Source organism: Idiotropiscis lumnitzeri, chromosome 1 (genome assembly GCF_059441095.1).
Source record: "Idiotropiscis lumnitzeri isolate Australia: NSW breed Sydney's pygmy pipehorse chromosome 1, RoL_Ilum_1.0, whole genome shotgun sequence".
Taxonomy (NCBI): domain Eukaryota; kingdom Metazoa; phylum Chordata; class Actinopteri; order Syngnathiformes; family Syngnathidae; genus Idiotropiscis; species Idiotropiscis lumnitzeri.
This window is the reverse complement of record NC_142391.1, coordinates 36,781,385-36,806,568: the sequence shown is the minus strand read 5'-3', so window position 1 is coordinate 36,806,568 and position 25,184 is coordinate 36,781,385. Positions and strand designations below refer to the sequence as shown.

The 25,184-nt window shown below is 42.0% G+C and overlaps 3 protein-coding genes across 3 annotated transcripts; 2 read left to right on the top strand and 1 right to left on the bottom strand.

Annotated features, from left to right (window-relative positions):
• Positions 1–2,621: 2,621 nt before the first annotated feature.
• snrnp200 (small nuclear ribonucleoprotein 200 (U5)) lies at positions 2,622–17,141 on the top strand. The gene is made up of 44 exons (XM_088298848.1): positions 2,622–2,928; positions 3,118–3,281; positions 4,231–4,402; positions 4,494–4,686; positions 4,783–4,838; positions 4,935–5,033; positions 5,112–5,264; positions 5,345–5,444; positions 5,585–5,721; positions 5,808–5,885; positions 6,715–6,888; positions 6,984–7,121; positions 7,232–7,387; positions 7,499–7,669; positions 7,755–7,948; positions 8,048–8,171; positions 8,755–8,904; positions 9,009–9,251; positions 9,329–9,517; positions 9,607–9,804; positions 9,877–10,029; positions 10,126–10,206; positions 10,397–10,480; positions 10,604–10,710; positions 10,778–10,896; positions 10,968–11,122; positions 11,199–11,388; positions 11,490–11,663; positions 11,755–11,915; positions 12,211–12,438; positions 12,522–12,713; positions 12,817–12,995; positions 13,221–13,372; positions 13,460–13,568; positions 14,326–14,434; positions 14,522–14,711; positions 14,804–14,968; positions 15,123–15,244; positions 15,337–15,480; positions 15,563–15,739; positions 15,825–15,985; positions 16,147–16,228; positions 16,484–16,576; positions 16,654–17,141. The coding sequence occupies exons 1-44, from the start codon at positions 2,884–2,886 to the stop codon at positions 16,801–16,803; spliced, it is 6,411 nt and encodes a 2,136-aa protein (XP_088154974.1). The 5' UTR covers positions 2,622–2,883; the 3' UTR covers positions 16,804–17,141.
• Positions 17,078–20,984, bottom strand: ciao1 (cytosolic iron-sulfur assembly component 1). The gene is made up of 7 exons (XM_088298859.1): positions 20,571–20,984; positions 19,986–20,134; positions 19,796–19,907; positions 18,636–18,724; positions 18,360–18,561; positions 18,214–18,283; positions 17,078–17,522 (listed from the first exon to the last, which is right to left on the bottom strand). The coding sequence occupies exons 1-7, from the start codon at positions 20,707–20,709 to the stop codon at positions 17,288–17,290; spliced, it is 996 nt and encodes a 331-aa protein (XP_088154985.1). The 5' UTR covers positions 20,710–20,984; the 3' UTR covers positions 17,078–17,287.
• Positions 20,985–21,341: 357 nt separating this feature from the next.
• On the top strand, positions 21,342–25,088 carry tmem127 (transmembrane protein 127). Its single transcript, XM_088298868.1, has 3 exons — positions 21,342–22,029; positions 22,116–22,280; positions 23,794–25,088. The coding sequence occupies exons 1-3, from the start codon at positions 21,792–21,794 to the stop codon at positions 24,102–24,104; spliced, it is 714 nt and encodes a 237-aa protein (XP_088154994.1). The 5' UTR covers positions 21,342–21,791; the 3' UTR covers positions 24,105–25,088.
• Positions 25,089–25,184: the final 96 nt, after the last annotated feature.

Here is a 25,184-nt window from a genome sequence, read left to right as displayed (position 1 = left end):
CAATAGAGTGGAAGAAACGCTTGGTTAACACTTATCTGCCACCACAAACACCGTATTTCGTAGTTTCCACTGGTGCCTGAAGCTTACTTGTGTCGCCTTTGTGTATGTGTGTGTGTATGCCAATGCAGGTGTGACTTAACAGGAAAAGGCAAGACTGAAGTACAGTGACAGAGTTAGGCTCCCTGATGTGACAGTGTGTTTGACAATGATCAAAAGGCACACTAGTTTCTGATAGTGCATATGTCGGTGTCCCTTTGTTATAAATACGCATACTGCTAATGTGACTGTGTTTCAACATGACTGTCTAACAGCCCTTATAAGGATGGGCATCGGAAATTTGCATTTTCTGTGCTGTGACGCCTATGTTAGAAATGACAAATTTTCAAAAGAACTAATTGTACCAAAGTCATTGATGGTGTAGTGATACACTCGCCTGATCGGTTCCCACTCAATGAGCCAATCCTCAGTAAAAGCACATGACAGCCTGACTGGAGTTTGACAAAAGGCACTTGATGGACTCTCTGACCATGAGAAATGAAATTCTCTGGTCTGATGAGACAAAGATTGAAATCTTTGGTGTGAATTCCGGGTGTCAGATGGAATCCAGACACCGCTCGTCACCTGACCAACGCCATCACTACAGTAAAACATGGTGGTGGCAGCATGATGCTGTGGAGATGTTTTTCTGCCATAGGAACTGGGAGACAAGTCAGTATTGAGTGACAGATGAATGCAGCAATTTACTGAGACTTCCTGGATGAATTCCTGCTCCAGATTGCTCAGGACCTCAGACTCAGGCGGAGGTTTGCCTTCCAACAGGACAGGATGGTTACAAAACTAGAAGTTGATGACAGCCCATTTAACCTTCACGTATGAGGCCTATTAATTTAGGAGTGTTCACTTTTCACATCAGGCCTGGCTAAATTGTCAATATTTTATTAATTTGTTGTGCAATTAAAAAATGGATCAGGAGCTTCCCCTACAATTGTACAAAAATAAATCAGCCTTGTACGTTTTCACCTAGACCTATAAACATTGCGTGGTGGTAGCGTCACCTATTGTCTAAAAGAAATACATGTTTTGTTTTGTTTTTCTTTGATGTTTTTCTCCCCAAACAAGCCTTGTTGTTGTTGGTACTGGCTAGAGGAAAATACACCTTATTGTCTTTGATTTTTTTTCTCCGAGCATATTAAGCAGGCCTACCTCATATTTAATCGGAACAGTGTTTAGACCTTCCTGATCTTGAAACAGTCAGACATTTTTCACAAAAAGTTGTTTTTGGGGCCAAACATAGTTCCCCAATAAATCAACATTTTGAGGGTCTAAATGAGCACAAAATCCCATGAAACTTTGCACACATATGAGGCCTGGCAAATTCATCAATGTTTTATTCGTTTACTGAGTGAGTTTTAAAAGATAGTTCGCGAAATTGTCATGTCATTATCCACACCGCTTATCCTGTACAGGGTTGCGGGAGGGTGCTGGAGCCTATCCTAGCTGACTACGGGCAAAAGGCGCACTACACCCTGAACTGGTCGCCAGCCAGTCACAGGACAGACATAGACACCGTCACTGAGTGGGAACTGAACCCACGCTGCCCGCCCACAAGTCAGGTGAGTGTACCACTACACCATCAGTGACACTAGCTCGTATCTTTTTGATTTTTTTTTTAAAGCAGCCCTGGTTGCCGTTTGCCCTAGAGCTACGAACACCTGATAGTATATGGAGACAAATGCTGAACCTAACAGGAAGTCAGCCATTTTAAATTTACTATGAAGGTCAATGGCCTCAAAATGTCTTAGTTCACACACAAATAAATCAAGCTTAGACGCTGTCTTTTTTTTTCAGAAATTAAGTGACAAACACACAAATATAAATTGAGAAGAACTTGACACAAATTACACTGCACCATAAGCAGCTGTAACTTGACCCAAATGATAATTATTTCTAAATATTTCTCACATGCGATAATAGTTCTGGCCTGAAGACATCGAGGAACTTGTTTTTTCATCATAGCAATAGCGCTGCCTACTGGCTAAAGGAAATATATTAGTATTTTTTGTTTTCTCCATCTAGGTTGACCAAACTTACCTCAAATTTTATATCATATTTATTTGAAAGAGATTTGAGGCTTTCAGCATTTTGCAACATATAGTTTGTGATTTTTTTTTTTTATGCAAAGCTGTTGCCGTGGCAACTCATATACGGCAAGAAAAACAACACTACCTTTGAGAGTCTACGAATGCAAGAAAAATCATGAATCTTTGCACATGTATCAGGCCTGGCAAACTCATCAATGTTTTATTTGTTTATCGTGGCTTTTTTTAAGATGGAGAGCTGGCAAAAAAAACAGCCCCGGTTGTACGTTTTACATAGAACTACGAAAATGTGTTAGTATATCTAAACTGGCTGTAATATAATATATATACTTAAATAAAATGCAATTCCAACGTTACCAGGCCCTTTATAGCTGCTTGTGGCTCTAGTTCGTTTTTTTTATTAAGGATATTTCCTGGTTAAATAAACGTAGAATTAAACAAAAAATATGTATACGAGCGTGTAAATGCATTGTCCATAAAAGCCTTAGAGGGCGCTACTTTTAGCTCAGTGTTTGCCTTGTGTCACCTCTGACACCGGAAACGGAAATCCCGGAGGCTGGAAGTTATTGACCGCTCGTGTTAGCGCCGCTATTGTAACGTAGGGCGAGCGTGAATTTGACTGAAGCTAGATTATTTTATCAACATTTTCATGATAAACGTTCATATCCTTCGCCGATGAGTCCCGCATCCAATTGCAGGAAGAGTGTGCAACAAGTGTTGTGGTAGATTTGAGACCGTATCACGTTATTTTTAGAAGTGCGCTGAAAGCTAACAAAGTGGCACCATGGCGGATGTTACCGCTCGTAGTCTGCAGTATGAATACAAGGCGGTGAGTTTGTTTTTGCAGGATACTTAACTCATTGGATTTTAGATGGCTTGTCATGATGTCGTTTGACTATATTATACAATATGTTGACTGAATATATTCGTCCATATATTTGTCAGTTTATGTTAGCATGCTCATTGGCAATTAGCCTCACTTGCTACATGAACCCAATGTGGATGTTGTGAACCCTAGAACTCGAACTTGGTGCTGCAAGCTGATCGCTCCCTGATCGACCGCACTCGAAGAGATGAACCTACGGGAGAGGTGCTGTCCCTGGTGGGGAAGCTGGAGGGAACCAAGATGGGAGACAAAGCTCAGAGGACAAAACCTCAGAAACTGGAAGAGAGACGAGACAAGTTAGTACTGTCTTGATACATTTCTTCTCACATTAATGTATATCACCCTACGTTTTAGGAATGAATATGTGGTTGATCTTCGCGTGCATTGTCCGTGTTTAAAGTTATTTGGTTTAATATTGTTCAATGTTATATATTAGGATTAGGATTTACGTGACTTGATATTTTTTTTTTATATTCGATGGTTACTGTGTGTATGTACACACGGAGTGAATATTCTGAAGTTGTTACATGTGTAACGATTCAGTTGTTTCCCATTCTCTGACAATGCGTTATAACACAAAATAATCACATCCATCCATTATCTAAGACGCTTCTTCTCATGAGGGTTGCGGGGGTGCTGGAGTCTATCCCAGCTGTCTTCTGGCAGTAGGCGAGGTACACCCTGAACTAGTTTTGAGCCAATCCCAGGGTACACAAAGACAAACACCCATCCTTGCTCACACTTGTACCTAGGGACAATTTAGAGTGTTCACTTAACCTACCATGCATGTTTTTGAAATGTGTGTGGGGGGGTGAGGTACCGGAAGAAAACCCATGCAAGCACGGGGAGAACATACAAACTCCACACAGGAAGGCCGGAGCCGGAATCGAACCCTGCACCTCTGCACTGTCTTTGTTCTAACTCGCCGTCCACCGTTCCTCCAAAATAATCACAAATTGCACCATTTTCTGATTCATCTTGAATATGACACAAGATTCACAAAATATTTTTTCTATTCATAACACTTTCTGTAACATTTAGAAACCTTAAAATACATGTAATGTGGGTTAGATCTTTGTGAACATGATCTATATCTTTGCTGCTGTAACACTTCAAATTTCCCCATTGTGGGACTAATAAAGGACATCTTTATCTTTATCTTTTGTATAATAAAAATACAATAATATACATCGAAGGCTTTTAGTGGTTGGTCAAGTCATTCTTTTGATTTTTCCGTTCAAACAGGAGACGGAAAAGAGATGAAGACAGACATGATATCAACAAAATGAAGGGCTTTACGCTCCTGTCAGAGGGCATTGATGAAATGGTGGGAATTGTATACAAACCCAAAACCAAAGAAACAAGAGAGACTTACGAAGTTTTGCTCAGCTTCATCCATGCTGCTTTGGGGGATCAGGTCTGTAAATGCAACTTTGTAACATCTGAACTTTTGGTTTAAATTATTGACTAATAACAGTTAGTAAATTGACTTGACTGTCTCTTTTTAGCCGCGTGATATTCTGTGTGGAGCAGCAGATGAAGTCTTGGCGGTGCTAAAGAACGATAAAATGAGGGATAAGGAGAGGCGGCGTGAGGTCGAACAGCTTCTTGGACCTGCCGATGACACACGCTACCACGTGCTGGTCAACCTGGGCAAGAAAATCACAGACTATGGGGGTGACAAAGATTTACAGAATATGGGTATGTTCAAAAGAAGCTACTGTGCAATGAGACCTGGTTGCCAATAAATCACATTTGTGAAATAATGCATTTTCTAACAAACCTCTTTTTTTGTAGATGACAACATTGATGAAACATATGGCGTCAATGTCCAATTTGGATCTGATGAGGAGGTATGTTAAACTTGTAAGAGAATTTTGGGGAAACCTCAGTTTTGCAGACCAATCTTGTATTTTTGCATTTATTTTTTGACTGTATTGCTTCTTCAGGAGGGTGATGAAGACAAATATGGCGAAGTACGCGATGAGCACTCAGATGAAGACAGTGAAGGAGAGGAAGCTGATGTGGGCTGCGCTCTTTCAGCCAACGTAAGCCATCAATCAGTTTGAGTCGTTGACATTAAGTCAGCCTGATCGTGTACTGATGACTCTTTCCGGCCCATTTAGCTTGGTGTCACAGGTGATGTGATGACTGTAAAGAAAAAAGACCTCCACCCTCGAGACATTGACGCCTTTTGGCTTCAACGACAGCTCAGTCGCTTTTATGATGATGCTATTGTCTCTCAGAAGAAAGCTGACGAGGTCTTAGAAATCCTCAAGGTTTGTTCATCGCCCTTTGCGTTGTGATATCGCACTGTGTTGTTTTTTTTGTTACAGAGTATTTGTATCTTTTTTTCTAGACTGCCAGTGATGATAGAGAGTGTGAAAACCAGCTTGTGTTGCTTCTTGGCTTTAACACATTTGACTTTATCAAAATCCTTCGCCAACATCGTCGCATGAGTAAGTGATTGTTGCTTTAGTGTTACTCTGGCATAGAACAAGGAGCGAATCTATTAAGACACTCAGTGACATAGTTGACCCTGAAATTTGTACATTTTTGTGAGTCCAGATTTAGTTAGCATGTTTTTCGCAACCCACAGTTCAGTATTGTACAATGCTGGCAAGCGCTCAAAGTGAAGCAGAAAAGGAACGAATCATTGGAAAGATGGAGTCTGATCAAGAGCTGTCAAAGATTCTGTACAAACTGCAAGAGACGGAGAAGGAGGATATTATTCGGGTAAGGTGCATGTCTTTGCATTTATTAGTATGCAATTATTTTTATTTTTTTTTCAAATTTTAATTTTTTCTCTTTTTTTTTTTTAGGAGGAACGATCTCGCAGGGAGAGAGTAAGGAAGTCCCGTGTGGACGACATGGAAGCGATGGACACAGGCCACGGAGAGGTAAATAGGTGGCAGGGTTGATTTAGTTGCAGCATGACATTTTGACATATACTGTATATGTTGCTATTATCCAAACAAATACCCGCTGCAAAATTATTGTATGGGCCGCTCAAACTGGAATGCGAGCTAGGGCTGAGCAATACCGTTATTGTACCATTATCTGAATATGAACATTCAAGTTAACAGCATTAAAAATCAAAACATTATCAGCCAAGTATGTGGACTTACCATGCTTGCACTGCGTGTATAGTTCAGACCAACCAACCTTTTGAGTTTGGCGTGGATTGACAGCTAAAGCCAGCCAATGAAAAGCATCTGACATGGAGGGATGAAGAGAGAGACATGCTGTGCACATGTTGGCTATCCATTTCCTTTTTATATGTACCTGTTGTGGTAAAAATGTATGCGAGTCCTGTACACGTCGTTCCATTCAAGTGAATGAGCTAGCTCCCGTTTTTAAACACATCCCTGTTTTTGTCTTCATTGTTGCCCATATCCCCTTTCTTTATCAACCTGTGTTCCATGACTGACGCTTTTTGTATTAACAAAGTTATACAGTACATGGGAAGCCTCAAAATGCCATACAGGATCACACAATTCACATTGCAGACGATGATGACTATCAGTTGTAATCATAAAACTGCACTTCCCACATCCTTTTGGATTGATGTTTTGCTTTATAAAAAAATGCTTTTCACTGAACCCATATTAATACTATCCTCTCAAAATATCTGGCATGAATATCAAGATTAGAAATCTTGTCCATATCGCCTGGCCCTATTGTGTGCAAGTTGGAAAGTTGTTTATGATGTCCACCCTTGTCCTACAGGCAGTTGCCCCCCGTCAACTATTGGACCTTGACGACTTAACCTTCACCCAGGGAAGCCATTTCATGGCTAACAAGCGCTGCCAGCTGCCAGATGGTTCTTTCCGCAAGCAAAGGAAAGGTTATGAAGAAGTGCATGTGCCTGCACTCAAACCCAAGCCCTTTGCTGATGATGAGGTTTGTTTTTGCCTGCTCCAGATAACCGTCTTGCTAGAAAAGCTCTTACACATGTGAAGCACACCTCATTTGCTTTCTCATGATTGTGTCATTAGGTGCTTGTTTCAATTGAGAAGCTGCCCAAGTATGCACAGGCTGGCTTTGAAGGTTTCAAAAACCTAAACCGTATCCAGAGCAAACTGTTTAAAACCGCCATGGAGACGGATGAGAACCTGCTTGTGTGCGCACCAACTGTAGGTTGACTTGCACCGCTGATGGGATGCGTTAGATTTTCTACTGCAGAGATTCTTCTACACCTGTTTTCTCGATTAATTAATTTTGTTGTGTGCGTGCGTGTGTGCAGGGAGCTGGTAAGACCAATGTTGCTCTGATGGCAATGCTTAGGGAAATAGGCAAGCATATAAACATGGATGGAACCATAAATGTGGATGACTTCAAAATAATCTACATTGCACCTATGCGCTCTCTAGTACAAGAGATGGTGGGAAGCTTTAGCAAGGTAAGTCTCATCGCCTTCTAACATATTTAATGCCTCAACGTGTTCAAACATGCCAAGTATTCACAATTTTTAAATTTATTAATTTTTTCCCAACTTTTTGTACGTTTCCAGCGATTGGCAAGCTATGGAATCACAGTTTCTGAGCTGACAGGAGACCACCAACTGTGCAAGGAGGAGATCAATGCTACTCAAATTATTGTCTGCACCCCTGAAAAATGGGACATCATTACTCGTAAAGGAGGCGAGCGTACCTACACCCAACTAGTGCGCCTCATCATCATTGTAAGTTCAATCCATATGTTTTTTTGTTTTTTTTTGACTGTGTTATAGAATGTATTTGAAATAATAAATGTGAATGCTTGTACAGGATGAAATCCACCTGCTCCACGATGATCGTGGACCCGTGTTGGAGTCTCTGGTGGCAAGGACCATCCGCAACGTGGAGCTGACTCAGGAAGATGTGCGTCTGCTTGGTCTCAGTGCCACGCTCCCCAACTACGAGGACGTGGCTACCTGCCTGCGTGTTGATCCTGCCAAGGGTCTCTTCTATTTTGACAACAGGTATGTCGTATGTTAAATGATTAGCTTGGGCCCCTTTTGTGGGTTGATCAAATATATCACGTTGTGTGACTTGTGACACATGTCGCATTCTCTCTCCAGTTTCCGACCAGTTCCCCTGGAGCAGACTTATGTTGGCATCACGGAGAAGAAAGCCATTAAACGTTTCCAGATCATGAATGAAATTGTATATGAGAAGATAATGGAGCATGCTGGGAAGAACCAGGTATGTCTTGTGTTACTGTGCATTTGAGGGACACACTTGTGGCCTCTGTTCATCGCATTATTTCCACACGCCACCACATCTAGTTGAAATTCACCTATTCGCTGCTTTTGTGCAGATTTTTTTGTAGCCTTTCTGTAAATAGCCAAAGATGCTGACCAAGCCCTGACTAATTGGAATGTAGTTTGGTGTCAAGGAAGTATGTTGACGTTATACATCTCGACTGTTTAACGTCTTTGTAAATTGGTGAGGAGCCAAGTTTAGTCTGGGTTATTAGCGGAAGTCACAGACCTTGACCACAACTGTTTTCTCTGCTAAGTGTGTATTAAAGAGCTAAAACTAACTAAGGTTTGTTTATTGCTGGACAATTGCATTTTAACCAGTTGTGAAGGTAACATGCCAGAGTTATGGTTGAGCTATTAATCGAGGGAAATGCAATAACGATTAACATGTTCAGGGAAGCTGTCGATTGCATTTTTTGGGGCCATTTGCAGGAGAGCTCAGTCTTGATCCTGCAAGTTTACTGTACAGTAATGTTAAATCACATTTAGCCACCATCCAACCTTTTGCCCCCTTTTTCTGCCAGGTGCTAGTATTTGTTCACTCCAGGAAAGAGACCGGAAAGACAGCCAGGGCCATCCGAGACATGTGTTTGGAGAAGGACACGCTAGGTCTTTTCCTTCGAGAAGGCTCAGCCTCCACTGAAGTGTTGCGCACTGAAGCAGAACAATGCAAGGTAACAAGTCCAAAGAAAATAACATACAATTAGCAGCTATCTATTTTTGAACACTTTTGCAAAAATCTGAAGGCCTGCATATTGCCCGAATTGCCTTTCCATAGAATCTTGAGCTGAAGGATTTGCTGCCTTACGGCTTTGCAATTCACCACGCCGGAATGACCAGAGTGGATCGTACGCTGGTGGAAGATCTGTTCGCTGATCGGCACATTCAGGTCCTGGTATCCACGGCAACCTTGGCTTGGGGTGTCAACCTGCCAGCACACACAGTCATCATCAAAGGTACACAGGTGTACAGCCCTGAGAAAGGCAGATGGACTGAGCTCGGTGCCTTGGACATTTTGCAGGTCAGTGTCAAGAACATACAAAGTGAGAAAGGATGCTCTGACTAGCAAATGATGTTACTGATATAACCCAATTTCAGATGCTTGGTCGAGCTGGCCGTCCTCAATATGACACCAAGGGAGAAGGAATCCTGATCACATCCCATGGAGAGCTGCAGTATTACCTGTCCCTGCTCAACCAGCAGCTGCCCATAGAGAGTCAGATGGTGGGCAAGCTTCCTGACATGCTTAATGCGGAGATTGTCCTGGGAAATGTTCAGAATGTGAAAGTAAGTCGCTGCCATGTACAGAAGACCCTTCAAGAATGGTATTGGAATAGTCACTGAAGGTTTGAAGCATTTTGGGTGTTATATTTTAGGATGCTGTGAACTGGCTGGGTTACACTTACCTCTACGTGCGCATGCTTCGAAACCCAACACTGTATGGCGTCTCCCACGATGACCGGTCCACAGATCCCCTGCTGGAGCGACGCCGGACTGACCTGGTGCACACAGCTGCCAATGTACTAGACAAAAACAGTCTCATCAAATACGACAAGAGGACTGGCAGTTTCCAGGTATGTGCCTCAGCGTGCTTTTATGATCTTTTTTTCATAGACTGCTTCTAATTGGTCTTTATCTCTTGAAAGGTGACTGATCTGGGCCGCATTGCCAGTCATTTCTACATTACACATGACTCGGTTCAAACCTACAACCAGTTGCTTAAGCCAACCCTCAGTGAGATTGAGCTCTTCCGTGTCTTCTCTCTTTCTTCTGAGTTCAAGAACATCACAGTAAGAGAGGTATGGTGAACTCCTGCAAGTTTAGTTAGTGTTGTCTGATCATAAAGCACACATGATGATGCGTGGATGCTTACAATACGATGGGTTTGTTTTTAGGAGGAGAAGTTGGAACTTCAGAAGCTGCTGGAGAGAGTTCCGATTCCGGTGAAGGAAAGCATTGAGGAGCCCAGTGCTAAGGTAGCTGTCAAAGTTGTGCCTATACAATAAACATGGCCAGACCATGCAAAATCTATTCATGGGCTTGAATGTCCCAGAGGCAGACTTCGTCCGATTTCTTGAAACATATTGTAATTTGCTTTTCATCATTATTTTTGTTGTTGTTATTAGAATTATTTTATTATTTATTATTTTTTTTGTCTTTTCACAGATCAATGTACTGCTTCAGGCATTCATCTCTCAGCTAAAACTGGAAGGCTTTGCCCTCATGGCAGATATGGTGTATGTGACACAGGTGCATACTGTTCCATATTTATTTAATCATATTCTTATGGTTACCCTGGCAAACTTTATCCGAGGAAATATGCCGTCTGGCAACCAATCCTTGTCCTAATCAAGTGTTTACATCCTCTCTTAGAGTGCTGGAAGGCTGATGCGAGCTATTTTTGAGATTGTTCTGAACAGAGGCTGGGCTCAACTCTCAGACAAAACCATGAATTTGTGCAAAATGATTGACAAGAGAATGTAAGTATGTCACAAAATGATTGGTTTGCAAAGGGAAGATGCTCATTTATATTGTAATTTCTTTCAGGTGGCAGTCAATGTCCCCACTGAGACAGTTTAAGAAATTGCCAGAAGAAGTGATCAAGAAGATTGAAAAGAAAAACTTCCCTTTTGAGCGTCTCTACGACCTCAACCACAATGAGATTGGTGAGTTTCCTCCTCCTACAATGCCGATATTTTCTCTACAGTCAATCATAGTGTGTTTGATGTTTTTTCAGGGGAGCTGATTCGAATGCCAAAAATGGGGAAGACCATCCACAAATATGTCCACCAGTTCCCTAAACTGGACCTAGCTGTCCATCTGCAGCCCATCACCCGCTCCACACTCAAAGTGGAGCTCACTATCACTCCTGACTTTCAGTGGGATGACAAGGTCACTAATTAAACCTCATGAGCAGCAAATAATGTGCAGCATTGTATATATACTGATTTTATGTGGCATGTTTTAGATTCACGCTTCATCAGAGGCTTTCTGGATCCTGGTGGAGGACGTCGACAGTGAGGTGATCCTCCACCATGAGTACTTTCTACTCAAAGCCAAGTACGCCCAGGATGAGCACCTTGTCACCTTCTTTGTCCCTGTATTTGAGCCTCTGCCCCCACAGTACTTCATTCGTGTGGTTTCTGACCGCTGGCTCTGTAAGTAAATGTTTTTTTTTTTTCATACAGACGCCACATTGCGTTGCCCCGGTAACCATTTCAAGCAACCTCTTGAATTGCTGTATTTGTGATTGTTTCAGCTTGTGAGACCCAGCTTCCAGTGTCGTTCCGTCATCTTATCCTCCCCGAGAAGTACCCCCCACCCACAGAGTTGCTTGACCTGCAGCCCCTTCCTGTCACTGCTCTCAGGAACTCTGCCTTTGAGGCCCTCTACCAGAACAAGTTCCCCTTCTTTAACCCAATTCAAACACAAGGTACAATAAACGTTTTTTTTTTTTACCATACTGCATTGAACCAGTGTGAGCATTTTGATTTTGATTTTATTTTGATTCTGTGGCCCTCCAGTGTTCAATGCCGTGTACAACAGTGATGACAATGTGTTTGTGGGAGCCCCCACTGGCAGTGGAAAGACAATCTGTGCTGAGTTTGCCATTCTGAGGATGCTGCTCCACAACGCAGAAGGTCGCTGTGTTTATATCACCCCCATGGAGGCACTTGCAGAACAGGTATGGTCTCATTTGAAGGTTGTGTTGGTCAATAATTTGACTATCAGAATCAGAAGGCCTTTTATTGTCATTATACTCAGTGTACAACGAGATTGTATACGCCCAGGTGATTTGTATTTATTTATTTATTTATTTTTTTTTAATTAATACTTTCTTAAGTGGCTTCCATCGTAAAAGTGTGCACCTGTTGACGTGCACTCATTTACAAAAAAAAAAAAAAAAGTTTTGCACTGCCCTACTTGAAGACCAAGAGTCTCAAATCCTATTTGAAAGTCTTGCATCTTCCCCTTGTCAGGTGTTTGTTGACTGGCACCAAAAGTTCCAGGACTTCCTGAACAAGAAGGTGGTGTTGCTGACAGGAGAAACAAGCACAGATCTGAAACTGTTAGGTAAAGGCGACATTATTGTCAGCACGCCAGATAAATGGGACATCCTGTCTCGCCGTTGGAAGCAGAGGAAGAATGTCCAAAATGTCAGTCTTTTTATTGTGGATGAGACACACCTCATTGGAGGAGAAAATGGGGTAAGAAAGTCGTAAGCTTAAGTGCTGTGTTTTAATAGGACGTTCGCCATGATTGTGAACTTTTTTTTTTTTTTTTTTACCAGCCTGTGCTAGAGGTCATCTGCTCAAGGATGAGGTACATTTCCTCTCAGATTGAGCGTCCCATACGCATCGTGGCGCTCAGCTCATCTCTATCCAACGCCAAAGACGTCGCTCACTGGCTGGGTTGTAGCACCACGGCCACGTTCAACTTCCATCCCAATGTCAGGCCGGTGCCTCTGGAGCTGCACATCCAGGTGTGCAAAAGTTTGTGTTGTTTGTCCAGGCTCTGCTTCGCTTTCAAGAAGTAAGTAGCAAGTTAAATGCACCACCCTGATGTCTTCTTTCTGGTGTTTTTAGGGCTTCAACGTGAGTCACACTCAGACTCGGCTGCTCTCCATGGCCAAGCCGGTGTATCACGCCATCATGAAGCACTCGCCCTCCAAACCAGCAGTGGTGTTTGTGCCGTCCCGCAGGCAGACTCGGCTCACGGCCATCGACATCCTCACATTCTGTGCTGCGGATGTGGTTCCTCAGAGGTCAGTCTGACTTCCTGTCCGACAACTGCTGTGTATTTTCAGAATGACAATTCCCTTCATTGTCATTGTACTCAAGTGTGCAATGAGATTAAGCTTGCTGGAGGGGTGTGAAACTATCAAACAAATGTTTTTTCAGTGGTCTTCATATTGCAGGTCTTTATATGGGTCTGGAACGTATCCCCCTTTATGAATGGGGGTTCACTGTAAATGGTTGTCCTCCTTTAGGTTCCTGCATTGCACTGAGAAAGATCTCGTGCCTTTCCTGGATAAGATAAACGATGCAACCCTGAAGGAGACTCTGGCCAATGGTGTGGGTTACCTCCATGAGGGCCTGTCTGCAACCGAACGGAAAATAGTGGAGCAGCTCTTCAACTCGGGTACGACCTCTGATGCCCTGCACTTAATTTTAGTGTGAAGGTTTAGAGGTTTATCATTTATTTCTTGCGTTGGATCTTGTTTTCCAGGAGCTGTTCAGGTGGTAGTGTCATCTCGCTCCCTCTGCTGGGGGGTCAACATCTCTGCCCATCTTGTCATTGTCATGGACACGCAGTACTACAATGGCATCATACATGCGTAAGTAAAAATAAAACGCTTTGAACATTTCGGGATAAAGCTGACATACACAAAAACGAGAAATCATAGATCACACTCTGAAAACATTGAAACACGTTTGATTTTGAATATGAACAACATATACCATCTGAAACCACATGTACTTTTTGACTTTAGAAATTGTAAACAGCAAGCACCAAAGTAAAAATTTCATGCAAAATCCCACAAAATTGATTTAAATTGAATTGACCTATATGACAGTGATATACTGAAAAATGGTGGGATTAAATCAAATAGTAATCTAGTTCATTTTGGATTTTATTAATTACTCCATCTCTCTCTGTCTCTCTTTTAGGGACAGTGCAAAACCTAAGCATATTATGCTGAAATCTGGCATTTGTTATAATTTCAACACCAGCAGTTTGTAGGGCTCGCAGTTTTTAAATTAACCTCATCATTTGTGATATAAAATGTTATGATGCTACCTTTCTAATAACATTTCTCAACCAGTTATCAGCCAACCACCAAGGGGAGAATGCGCCGTTAAAGCGCTCTTAAAATGCCTAGATAACATGAGAGCATTCCTTTTAAGAAGGAAGCCTGCAGTCAGTTGTCGTACTGCTGAGAGCGAATTATGTCGAAAGAAGATATACTGCAAAAATTGGAATTGAGGAGAGAAAAAAAATCTATAAAATTTAGTGGTGTACATTATTCACCTGCACATGTGCATTTGTATTTCTTCTTACGTCTTGTGCCATGCTGGCCATCATTCTTGCAGCTATGTGGATTATCCCATATACGACGTGCTCCAGATGGTTGGCAAAGCCAACAGACCTATTCTTGATGACGAGGGACGCTGTGTGATCATGTGTCAGGGTTCTAAGAAGGTATGGGTTTTTTTTTTTTTTTTTTTTCCCCAGGTGTGGATAAATGAATGTGTAAACAATTAAAGCTTGTTTTTTTGCTTTCCTTAGGACTTCTTCAAGAAGTTCTTGTATGAGCCTCTGCCTGTGGAGTCCCACTTGGACCACTGTCTCCATGATCACTTCAATGCTGAGATTGTCACCAAAACGGTGGAGAACAAGCAGGACGCTGTGGACTACCTGACTTGGACGTTCCTGTACCGTCGTATGACCCAGAACCCCAACTACTACAACCTGCAAGGTGAACATGTTTGTCTTGTCTTCAAAGAGGAGAACAAGCTGGTGAGTGAGCCCAGACAGAAGCTTGCTGACTGTGTGTTGACCTTGTGGCAGGCATGTCCCATCGCCACCTGTCTGATCATTTGTCGGAGTTGGTGGAACACACGCTCCATGACCTGGAGCAGTCCAAGTGCATCAGCATCGAGGACGAGATGGATGTGGCGCCGCTCAACTTGGGCATGATCGCCGCCTACTACTACATCAACTACACCACCATCGGTTTGTGCCATCATATTGGAATGCAGTGCACGTTATGCCTCGTAGAGGGTGGGGGCGCTGCGCTCCAGACCCACTTGCAAATTTGTCAAATGAACCGACCATATAATTAAAAAAAAAAAAAGTGTTGTTAATTTTTTTCCCTTTTTTTGGGCAGAGCTGTTCAGTATGTCTCTCAACGCCAAGACAAAGATCCGCGGCTTAATCGAGATCATTTCCAATGCTGCAGAATATAAAAACATTCCCATCAGGCATCATGAGGATACGCTCCTCCGACAGGTAAATTTTTCTTGCTAAATCCTGCCAAGTAGACTGTGCAATTTTGTAAAGTTTAAAAAATTCCAAGCATCTTTTTTTTTTGTCAACTGCAGCTGGCTCAGAAGGTACCCCACAAACTGAACAACCCCAAGTTCAACGACCCCCATGTGAAGACCAACCTGCTGCTCCAGGCACACCTCTCCAGGATGCAGCTGAGTGCCGAGCTGCAGTCAGACACCGAGGAGATCCTGAGCAAAGTGTGCATTTAGAAGCCGGTGTTACTTTTGGTTTGCCGTGTGATGGCTTGACTAACGTCTCTTGCATTGTTGTGCTTGTCAGGCGGTGCGTTTGATCCAGGCCTGCGTGGATGTGCTGTCCAGTAACGGCTGGCTGAGTCCTGCCTTGGCGGCTATGGAATTGGCCCAGATGGTCACACAGGCCATGTGGTCCAAGGATTCCTACCTCAAACAGCTCCCATTCTTCACCTCTGAGCACATTAAGCGCTGCATGGAAAAGGTAAACAAACACCCTGACTTATGTTTCTTAAGACCATTTCAAGTCCTACGAGCTTTAGAGTAATGATCTGCCCTGAATGAAATAGGGTGTGGAGAGCATCTTTGACATCATGGAGATGGAAGATGAAGACAGAAGCGCTTTGCTGCAGCTCTCTGACGCTCAGATGGCCGACGTGGCTCGCTTCTGTAACCGCTATCCTAACATCGAGCTGTCCTATGAGGTGGCCGAAAAGGACAACATCAAGAGGTTTGCGTCCTAATTTGCTCATGCATAAGCACCACTTTTCATTTTGAGCTTCTTCACGGATTTTGTTGTTTTTGCGTTGGATTGCTTAAAATACAACAGTGCATTGATGACATCATCATAGCTTCAATGAAAGTCATATTTTGGTTTTACTTTCTTCTCAGTGGCAATCCAGTTCTGGTTCAGGTTCAACTGGAGAGAGAGGAGGAGGTCACTGGGCCTGTCATTGCGCCCATGTTCCCTCAGGTATTGGTTCAAAGTTCTTAAATAATTATTTAAATTGACTGTCAAATGTAGTAATCCAACAAAAACCGTGATTTTAGTTTCAGTTCATCGTGGCGATATGAGCTTGCCGACAGTGTTGGTCAAATCGGAGCATTAGCTTTTTAACTGCCTTTTTTTAACTGCTTTTGTATTTATTGTGATTTGCGTGAATTAACCTATTGTTGGAAATTGTTTCAGCAATTTATTTCTAAACTATTCATAAATACAATTCCTCAGAATCGTGAAGAGGGCTGGTGGGTTGTGATTGGAGACCCCAAGTCCAACAGCCTCATCTCGATCAAGCGACTGACTCTTCAACAGAAAGCAAAGGTCAGTTTGACGCACTCGACCTGTATGAAGGCTGTGGCAAGCTTCCATATTAAACCGGCCTTCATCCCTTCCGACAGGTCAAACTGGACTTTGTTGCACCGGCCATGGGCGTTCACAACTACACGCTGTACTTCATGAGCGATGCCTACATGGGTTGCGACCAGGAGTACAAGTTCAGCACTGACGTGAAAGAGGCCGACAGCGACGCAGACAGCGACTCCGATTGAAGCGGCACGAGAACCCTGGGAGTCTCGTTTTCTGTACATACGTCATAGGGTTTATTTACTCTACACTTCAGTTTTCTGACCATGTTTTTTTTTTTTTTTCCCCAATTGTTGGGTATGTGTTCATGTCAGCTTTATTATGATGTGCACTGATCCAGAAAAAAATACCTATTTTTAATTTAGTTACAGAATCAGTCAGGTTAAATTTTACTTGTAGGCACTTTTTGATGTTGTCCCACAAAATTTAAGTTTGTCTTTCCACAATAAGTGACTATACTCAATTTTGACCAGTCCTTGTGTTTTTAATAAGCTGAGTTTTGCAATAAAGAGAAGCCTTGTCATTGTTTTTGCCATGATATAAACATTTGGAACCTATAATACAATGAGTTATCAGATAGGCTCAACATTTAGTTATTTTTTTACACCATAAGTACATTGATGAGGCTGAAAGAGAAAATGGAGCACAAAGTTATGTTGTGGGCCATGCTCAGTCCTGCTCTTGGAACCTCCAGATGGCAATGTCGCCGCTGTCGCTACAAGAAGCCAGCAGTCCTGCTTCTTTTGGATTCCATGCCACGCTGTTGACGTCCTGGCTGTGAGCTTTTGGCATGTGTGCAGCCAACGAGAACAGTGGCTGGTCAGGGTCAGAAAACGCCTCCTCCTTAAAAACTCGCACAGCGTCGTCACCGCTGGCAGTTGCCAAGACCCCGGTCAGATGACACCTGAGGCGAAACTTAGGATGAGCTTTTTGATGTGTATTGTACTCCTTGTAATAAGTTAACTCAATGAACCAACTAATTTGATAACTAAAAAAATCCCCTCCACGAGCTGTCACCTTATTGTGGTGAAGGCATTTGAGTGCCCCAATGATCCTATACAATACAATACAACTTTATTTATCCAGCACATTTCACAACAGCTGGAGCTGTAACAAAGCGCTTTCCATACGCTGTCATATAAATTAGCAGGTAATTAAAACATTTCCAATAGATACTAGAAGAACAGTATCAAAAGGATTAACCTCTTTGTGGCTGATTTATATGAGAATCCCTTATTAAAAGTAGGTGATTTTCAAGTCTTCACTTATTTCCTAATTTCTCCACAATGAATGGTTAAAAAATGACTAATTTCAGTTTCCTGATCAAAAAATAAATAAACTGAACTTGTTTGTGAAAGATGGGCCATCTTGGCTGCAGGGACACTATAAATTACTCGAGAGTCTTTTAGGGGGGCATTTCAGTACTGGTGTCATTTTTTTACATGCAAACCTATTATGTAAGTGCCAATGTTACGCTCAAACAAGTGTCCCTTTAATAAAAATAGAATAGAATTTTTTGCCCCTTTATCAGACCTGAAGGAACTATCGTCTTTACATAAAAAAAGCATTTTACAAAAACAAGAGGCCAATCTTACCAATCAATGTCGTAAACTGTGCGTCCATGGTAACCAGAGAGCGTGCAAACACACTTCCATGACATGTCACCTGGTCACAGCACAAAAGGTTAAGGTCATTACCGCAACGGGAACCCAAGAAGTTTTTTTTTTACTATTCAACTCACCTTGACCACTTTCAGCGGGATACTCCTTCCAAATCTTGACGGTGCGATCATCGCTGCATGACGCCAGCCTTTCTCCGGTGGCACTGAAGGACAGATTCCACACGGTGGATGTGTGGCCCTGCAGCGTGGCCTGACACTCCCAGTCGTCATCCACCTCTTTGTAAATACAAATGTTGTTGTCGTAGCTCGCAGAGACCAGAAGCTACATGGACATATCAAGAACAAAAACATCAGTAAGGAGCAGGTAAAAAAAATTGGATAAGTGCCAGGACTCACTTCTTGTGTTGGGTGCCACACCACATGTTTGACATCTTGTGTGTGGGAGTTCAGTACTGTAACACATTCGTAATCGTCCTCCTCATCCACTGTGAAACAAAAGACAGCAGATTGTCAACTGTGCTGGACAGCAAATCGCCACTATATCGCCATTTTCATTTCTCCATCATTGCTTATCTATGCATGTACTGTACGGTGCATACCCTGCATACCCACGGTTCAGCACCTGCAGATTTGCATATTCACAGATTTCGATATTTGTGGATTTTCTTTCTCTTGATCTTTAAAAAAGGTTTTGTGGGGATTTTTTGGAAGATTTATTCTCCATAAATGTTTTGTTCTTGTAGGTTAGGCTTACAATAAGATAAAGGCAAATGAACCATGAATTAATATGAAAGGTTTATCATTTATCTACTTCAATCAGAGTAGTTTATGTACCGGCTGTCTAGGTGTTAAATCTTTTACGCATTCACTATGACAAGACAACATAATTCGAGCAAACAAATGTGGTATCAAAATAAGTCATACTGGATGTCAGACTACATCAATAATGCAAACAAATCTGAGACTTTATCACTTCAACTTTTCATAAAATAATATGTAAACAAATGGACTACACTTCTTTTAACACTGAACTTATCTATACGTTTCATAAATAAATCTTACGAAATTAAGCATTTTTTTGTTCTGCTTTCAAAATATGTATTTCTAGCTTCTCCATGTTGATTTGAATTTGATTAATTGTTCAGGCCTACATTTATGGCATCTTTGAGAACGTATGGTAGTGATCCCAAGCACCAGTGGTCAATCCTGACCGTTCAGCAAAGGATAAAACTTTTGAATATGCTTTGTGAAGAATAGAGTCACATGGCTGTTATAGTGTAAGACATGACGGAAATGACTGTCAACATAACTACTGTAATACTGCATGAATATTATAGTACTGCCATTTGTGGGTAATGACAGCACTTTTCAATACTGTATAACATTTTCTATACACGTTATGCCTACAAATTATTTTGTGGTCAAATATGTTCAGAAAAGTTATTTGATTTCTTTATATTATGGATTTTCTCATATTTCTAGTGGACACGGATCATGTCTCACGCGATAAACACGGGTTGACTCACTGTAAATCTAGTGTTTGGCCAAATACACACCTTCCCAAACCCAAACACTTTTGTCCCGACTGCATGTTGCCAGCAGGTTCCCTGAAGGGGCCCAAGCCACACATTTCACCTCGTTCTCATGCCCCTCCAACATAGTCAAGCTCTGAAAGGACAAGAGGAGAGCCTATGTGATTTATTCAAAGGACAAACATTTCCAACAATTCTAAAGATTCAAACAAACCTCAAATTCGTCATTTTTCTTCTTCCAGATGCACGTCGTAGCATCAAAGCTAGCAGAGGCCAGATAATTCCCACAGGGAGACCACGCCAACTTCCTCACGGTACGCTGGTGGCCATCCTCCAGCACGCCCTTACAGACCCATGAGTCCCCTGCAAGTAGAATATTTTATTTCGAGTAAGTGGCATAGAAAGTACACAAACAATGGCTCACTATTTCCGTCCACTGATAGGAACGTTGACGTATGTTGTTTTTGTTGCTATATTACATAGTCCAAGCTGTTGACTTTAAAGTATATGTACTAATGATTGTTTAATATACAGTAATTTTTTTGTGATTAAATTATCCCCGTGGACCATTATGTTGGGAGATGACATTGTGATCGATCTGCAGTGAGCAGGTGGAGAACGTTTAGAGAGGTGGAGGCAGTCACTGGAAAGGAATGAAGACGTGCCCAAGTAAAACCGAATCTTCAGTATGTGTGTGAGTGAAAAGGGGTGGGGGGTGATTCCACATGGACAAAATGAGCATACAGAGCCTTTCGCCTTGACAGTTTTATATAAAAGGTGAAGAAGGGAGAGAACTCACCCTCTCGTCCCCAGATCCGGATGGCCTTGTCGCCGCCACACGAGGCCAGGAGAGTCCCGTTTGGACTCCAGCCAACAAACCAGCACCGAGAGTCCGGGTGCGCGTTCAATCTCTGAACCAGAGTCAGATTTTCCTTCATGTCGAAAGAGTCAGCTCCGATATTCCAATTTGGCTTACTGACGCCTAATGTGACAGTTAGCCCACGCGGGACCTTAAGATGAAGATAGCTCGTCGCTGCGAAAAAGTCAACCTATCAAATATATTGGTCTTGTATCACGATCGGAATGTTGATAGTAATGTGAAAATAATATGACAATCTTGGGTTTATACCGCCGAACAAAGTGCGAAAGTTCAAAAGCACAGCTACTACGGAAGCGGCGCCATGTTTGTTATCTTGTTTACGCAAGGCATTGTGGGGCACATGTTTGAATAAATATGTATAAAACTTCATGCAGTGTGCAAAACTAAATAGAAAATGGTTAAAACGCAAAAAATAAAAATGAACGTAATCACACGTAAAGGCAGTACATTTACTCTTAAATTCTGGGACTACACTTCAATTTAACCACTTTTAAATGACAGATTATAAATGAACTGCAATTTCATCTACGCCAAATGATAAATTGCATAGCCAAATAAAAACAGCTGAGTGAAAAGAAAGTGAAATTCGCACTATTGTATTCATCATCAAATTATACTTGTTGTTTTACCATTCATCGATAGGAGTCAGCACCGAAGCCCACGTGCCTCAAAGCAGGTTGAAGCAGTGACGAAGAAGAATGTCGTAAACAAGGAAGTCAATAAATTTACAGGAAGCCGCTGTTGGCTGTCTTTTGTTTTGTTTGTTTCTTTGCTTTCCTTTTTCATTGCAATCGTTATCATTTCTACAAGGACAGTAATTTGGATTCACTGAAAAGTCAGTGATCAGTTTCCCTTCCTAAATTTACGGCGTTTTTGTTTTTTTGACGACGATAAATAACGTTAGCTTTTGGATAGCCGTAGACGCTAATAACAGAGCTAACAGGCCTGAAGGCCATCTGTTCGTTTGTCGGCGATCCATTCTCCCGATAAGCCAAAATATTTTGTGGTGAGTTCGGACCGCGGTGATTGAAACATTTGTTTGCTGTTCATCCGATTCGTGTTCATCGTCGCTAAGTGTGCTCTTAGGAGCGCAGTCGTTAGGACTGTTTAAAGCAACCAATTTCCAAGGACCGGACGAGCATGTATGCCCCGCCGGGTTCGACCGGTCCTGGAGGCCGAAGAAGGAGAGGGGGCACCCCTTTGCCCAAGCAACCAGAGCGGAGCCTCGTCTCGGCTCTTCCCGGAGCCCTTTCCATAACCGCCCTGTGCACGGCTCTCGCGGAACCAGCTTGGCTCCGGGTTCACGGAGGGACTTGCCCCAGACAGGAAATCGGGGTGGCAGATGTCCTAGGCTACATCGACCCCAAGCTCCTGGACGGTGAGGTCTAGGACCTGACTTTTTCCAGTCTGCTGGGAGACACCGATATTTGTGTAATGATAAATTGTTATGACTTGGTCTTTCAGATTACTGCGTGAACCCCCAGACCATATTGTTGCTGCGAGTGATCGCAGCATTCTGTTTCCTGGGCATCTTTTGCAGTCTGACTGCATTTCTCTTGGATGTGTTTGGACCGAAGTACCCTGCCCTTAAGATCACACGGAGATATGCCTTTGCACATATCCTCACAGGTCAGCCTTTATGTCATGACTTTTGACTTCCCGGTAGTGTGTCACGATAGTGAGCTGATTAATAGTCCCGCCAGATGTAAAGTGGGGATAATTTATAATGAACATTAGTTTACATGCTGTTTAGACTCTGGTTTATCATATTCTTAATATTAGTTATTTTATAATAATTAACACTTTAACATAGTTTGTTGTATTTTTATATTAAACTGCATTTGATCAATTATGTAGTTACTATTACATTTATTCCATTATTTTATGAGCATGTGTCTTCAGATTGATAGTGAGTCAATGCATCTCAGAATTTGGGGCAACATGCTCAACATGATTTAACTTCAAACAGTACTGGTGAATTTACTTCTCATATGCAACTAGTAAAGAGCATGTATGCTTGACAGCAAATAATTTACACTTGATTGCCTTCTATTTGAAGCTAAATTGTTAAAATATGTGTGCTGGTGTTTATCAGTTCTCATCGTGTTCCCTTCTTTGCCCTGAGTAGCTTTATAGCAGGTTGTATCAGCTGGCTCTCACTGTCGGCTGTCAAAGTATTAGTATTTCCATATCTCACTTCCTGCTTGTTCTTTCTCAAAAAATTGCAGACATCCCGGAAGAGTGGTAGAGGTTGTGGCCATTTCTTTCTCTTGTTTTTAGTATAAGTACGTTGGAGTACTGCCGATAACTGATAATGCCATTTGCGTCGTGCAATTTTGATGGGGATTTATTTTAATCCGATGTTGTTAAAAAAAAAACACAAAACTTTTATTGACCATGGAATAAAAGCCACTCAAATATAATAGTTCATATGAACCCTCATTGATCCTATTGCACTTATCTGAGAGGTTTACTGTGAGAGGTATTCTCTTGGTCTACAGGAGGGCAGTGTTTTGCAGGTACATAACATGTACATTTGATGAAAAGACAAAATAAGAACGTCGTAGCATAGCGGTGGTAGTATAACTAATTTTTCGATGAGTAAAATTAATATTCTGAGTATTGTTAAGTATTTCTGTAAATGTTCCTGCAACGTCTATAGAGTTTCACATGATGTGTTCGTATTTGCAAGACAGTGTTGTGTTTGCTTCAATAGACAATATGTAATTCTTTATTTTGTGTGTTTTACGATAAACGTCAAGTGGGAGTCTCAATCAACCACTTTGCAGCAAGCACATGTTGAATCTTTGGAAAAGCTGTCCGCTGTCTTCCAAACTGCACACCGCATGCTCCGGGATGACAAAATCGTAGAATACGACTTTCACAGCCTGGTATCGTTTGTTGTAGTGTCGGAAAATTGAAAAGATTTGTGGTTTCAGACATAAAGACACAATTGCCTGCTCTGTCGCTGTCCGTCTATGAAGTATTGTTACTAAAAGCGCATGGGATTTTTTATTTATTTTTTGACATTGAGGTTGCAATATTTTCCCCATTGCTATTTCGTGCAACCCTACTTAGTGGTAAAGATTTTGTTTCAAAGTGTCTCATTTCCCTAACAGCGTTGTGTGTTTCTACCTTCCAGTGCTCCAATGTGCCACCGTCATCGGCTTCTGCTACTGGGCCTCAGAGCTCATATTGTCGCTGCAGCAACAACACAAAAAATACCACGGGTCGCTTGTATACGTCACCTTCGCCATCAGCTTCTACCTGGTGGCGGGGGCCGGCGGGGCTTCCATCCTCGCCACGGCCGCCAACCTCCTGCGCCACTACCCCACCGAGGAGGAGGAGCAAGCTTTAGAATTGCTCTCCGAGATGGAGGACAGCAGCGAAACGTTCCCCGTCGACTACGACATCAGCAACCAGTTTCAGCCTCCGCCCGCGTACACGCCCTGACAGGGCAAGGCGTCATTTGCCGGAGGAGTCAACATGCTCGCGGTCAGATGGATTTATTTGCAAATACTCTCAATAGTTGAATGCGTTGTGTGCAGCAAGTGCACACACTCAATGACTGACAAGCGCTTGGGTGCATGAGAGCTAAGAAATGGTTCTTGCTTTCACAGATGTTGATTTGCATGTAAATGGCTTGTAGGACTTGCTTCTTCATCCAAAGATGAATGCTAACTCAATATGGCTGATGAAGTAATTGATCAAGCAGCCTGATCAATGCTGATTATTACTATCCAAGATGGCTGTTGACCACTGGTTGATTGGCTGGCTTCGGTGTGGAGCTTTGAGCATTCTTTTTTTTTTTTCCTTATTTTTTTTCTTTCAATGTTTTAACAAAATGTACGTGCTTTGGTTACTGATACATCAAAAGTACAGAAAACACTTGAGGCATTTTTTGGACATTTCTTTTATACAAAATAACAAACAGCCCTTTATTTATTAATTAGTTAGATGTGTAGATTTTTCTTTTCTGTTGCTGGTTTAGTCTTACATGGTCACATTCTGTGCTTGAGATGAGACACGAAACAACATGTTTTCTATGCTAGCAAGCTCTCCACTACAGATGGAGATTAAGGAAAGTGTTTTGAAATCAAAGTAAGATTCACATTCAACAGGAACCTCACTTCATTAATTGGTGATGTCATGTCCTTTGTATATAATTTGTTTCAATCAAACTTTATTTGTACTGTGTGAACCAGAAGTGTTTCTGTTCATGTGAGAAGTTTTGTGTGCTAATCTTAAAACCTCATAGCACTTGTGCTATTAGGATTCAAATTGTGATTACTGTCGTGTGGTTATCCAAGTTGGTTGTGTGCTTTTCTGTTTCACACAGGTCCTGCTTTTTATTTCTGGATTTTGAATTATATGTTCATCATCACTTTGTAAATATTGTTTATACATTAAAAAAAAAGTAGTCAAAATACAATCAAACCACTTGTCTTTTGTGTTTTGGCATTTCCAACTACAAAATTAAGACTATCGCCACATGTTGCACATACAGTACAAGCATACGGTCAGAACTATTTG

Bases quoted from the DNA above. Each gene is read 5' to 3' on its own strand.
- tmem127 (XM_088298868.1), top strand. From the start codon at position 21,792: ATGTATGCCCCGCCGGGTTCGACCGGTCCTGGAGGCCGAAGAAGGAGA. The intron at 22,030-22,115 runs GTGAGGTCTAGG...TTGGTCTTTCAG, and splicing joins CGACCCCAAGCTCCTGGACG to ATTACTGCGTGAACCCCCAG. The intron at 22,281-23,793 runs GTCAGCCTTTAT...TCTACCTTCCAG, and splicing joins CTTTGCACATATCCTCACAG to TGCTCCAATGTGCCACCGTC.
- snrnp200 (XM_088298848.1), top strand. From the start codon at position 2,884: ATGGCGGATGTTACCGCTCGTAGTCTGCAGTATGAATACAAGGCG. The intron at 8,172-8,754 runs GTATGTCTTGTG...TTTTTCTGCCAG, and splicing joins AGCATGCTGGGAAGAACCAG to GTGCTAGTATTTGTTCACTC. The intron at 10,897-10,967 runs GTGAGTTTCCTC...ATGTTTTTTCAG, and splicing joins CCTCAACCACAATGAGATTG to GGGAGCTGATTCGAATGCCA.
- ciao1 (XM_088298859.1), bottom strand. From the start codon at position 20,709: ATGAAGGAAAATCTGACTCTGGTTCAGAGATTGAACGCGCACCCGGAC. The intron at 18,725-19,795 runs GTGTGTATTTGG...TTTGTTTCACAG, and splicing joins AAGTGTTTGGGTTTGGGAAG to TGGATGAGGAGGACGATTAC. The intron at 18,284-18,359 runs GTGAGTTGAATA...TGCTGTGACCAG, and splicing joins TCCCGCTGAAAGTGGTCAAG to GTGACATGTCATGGAAGTGT.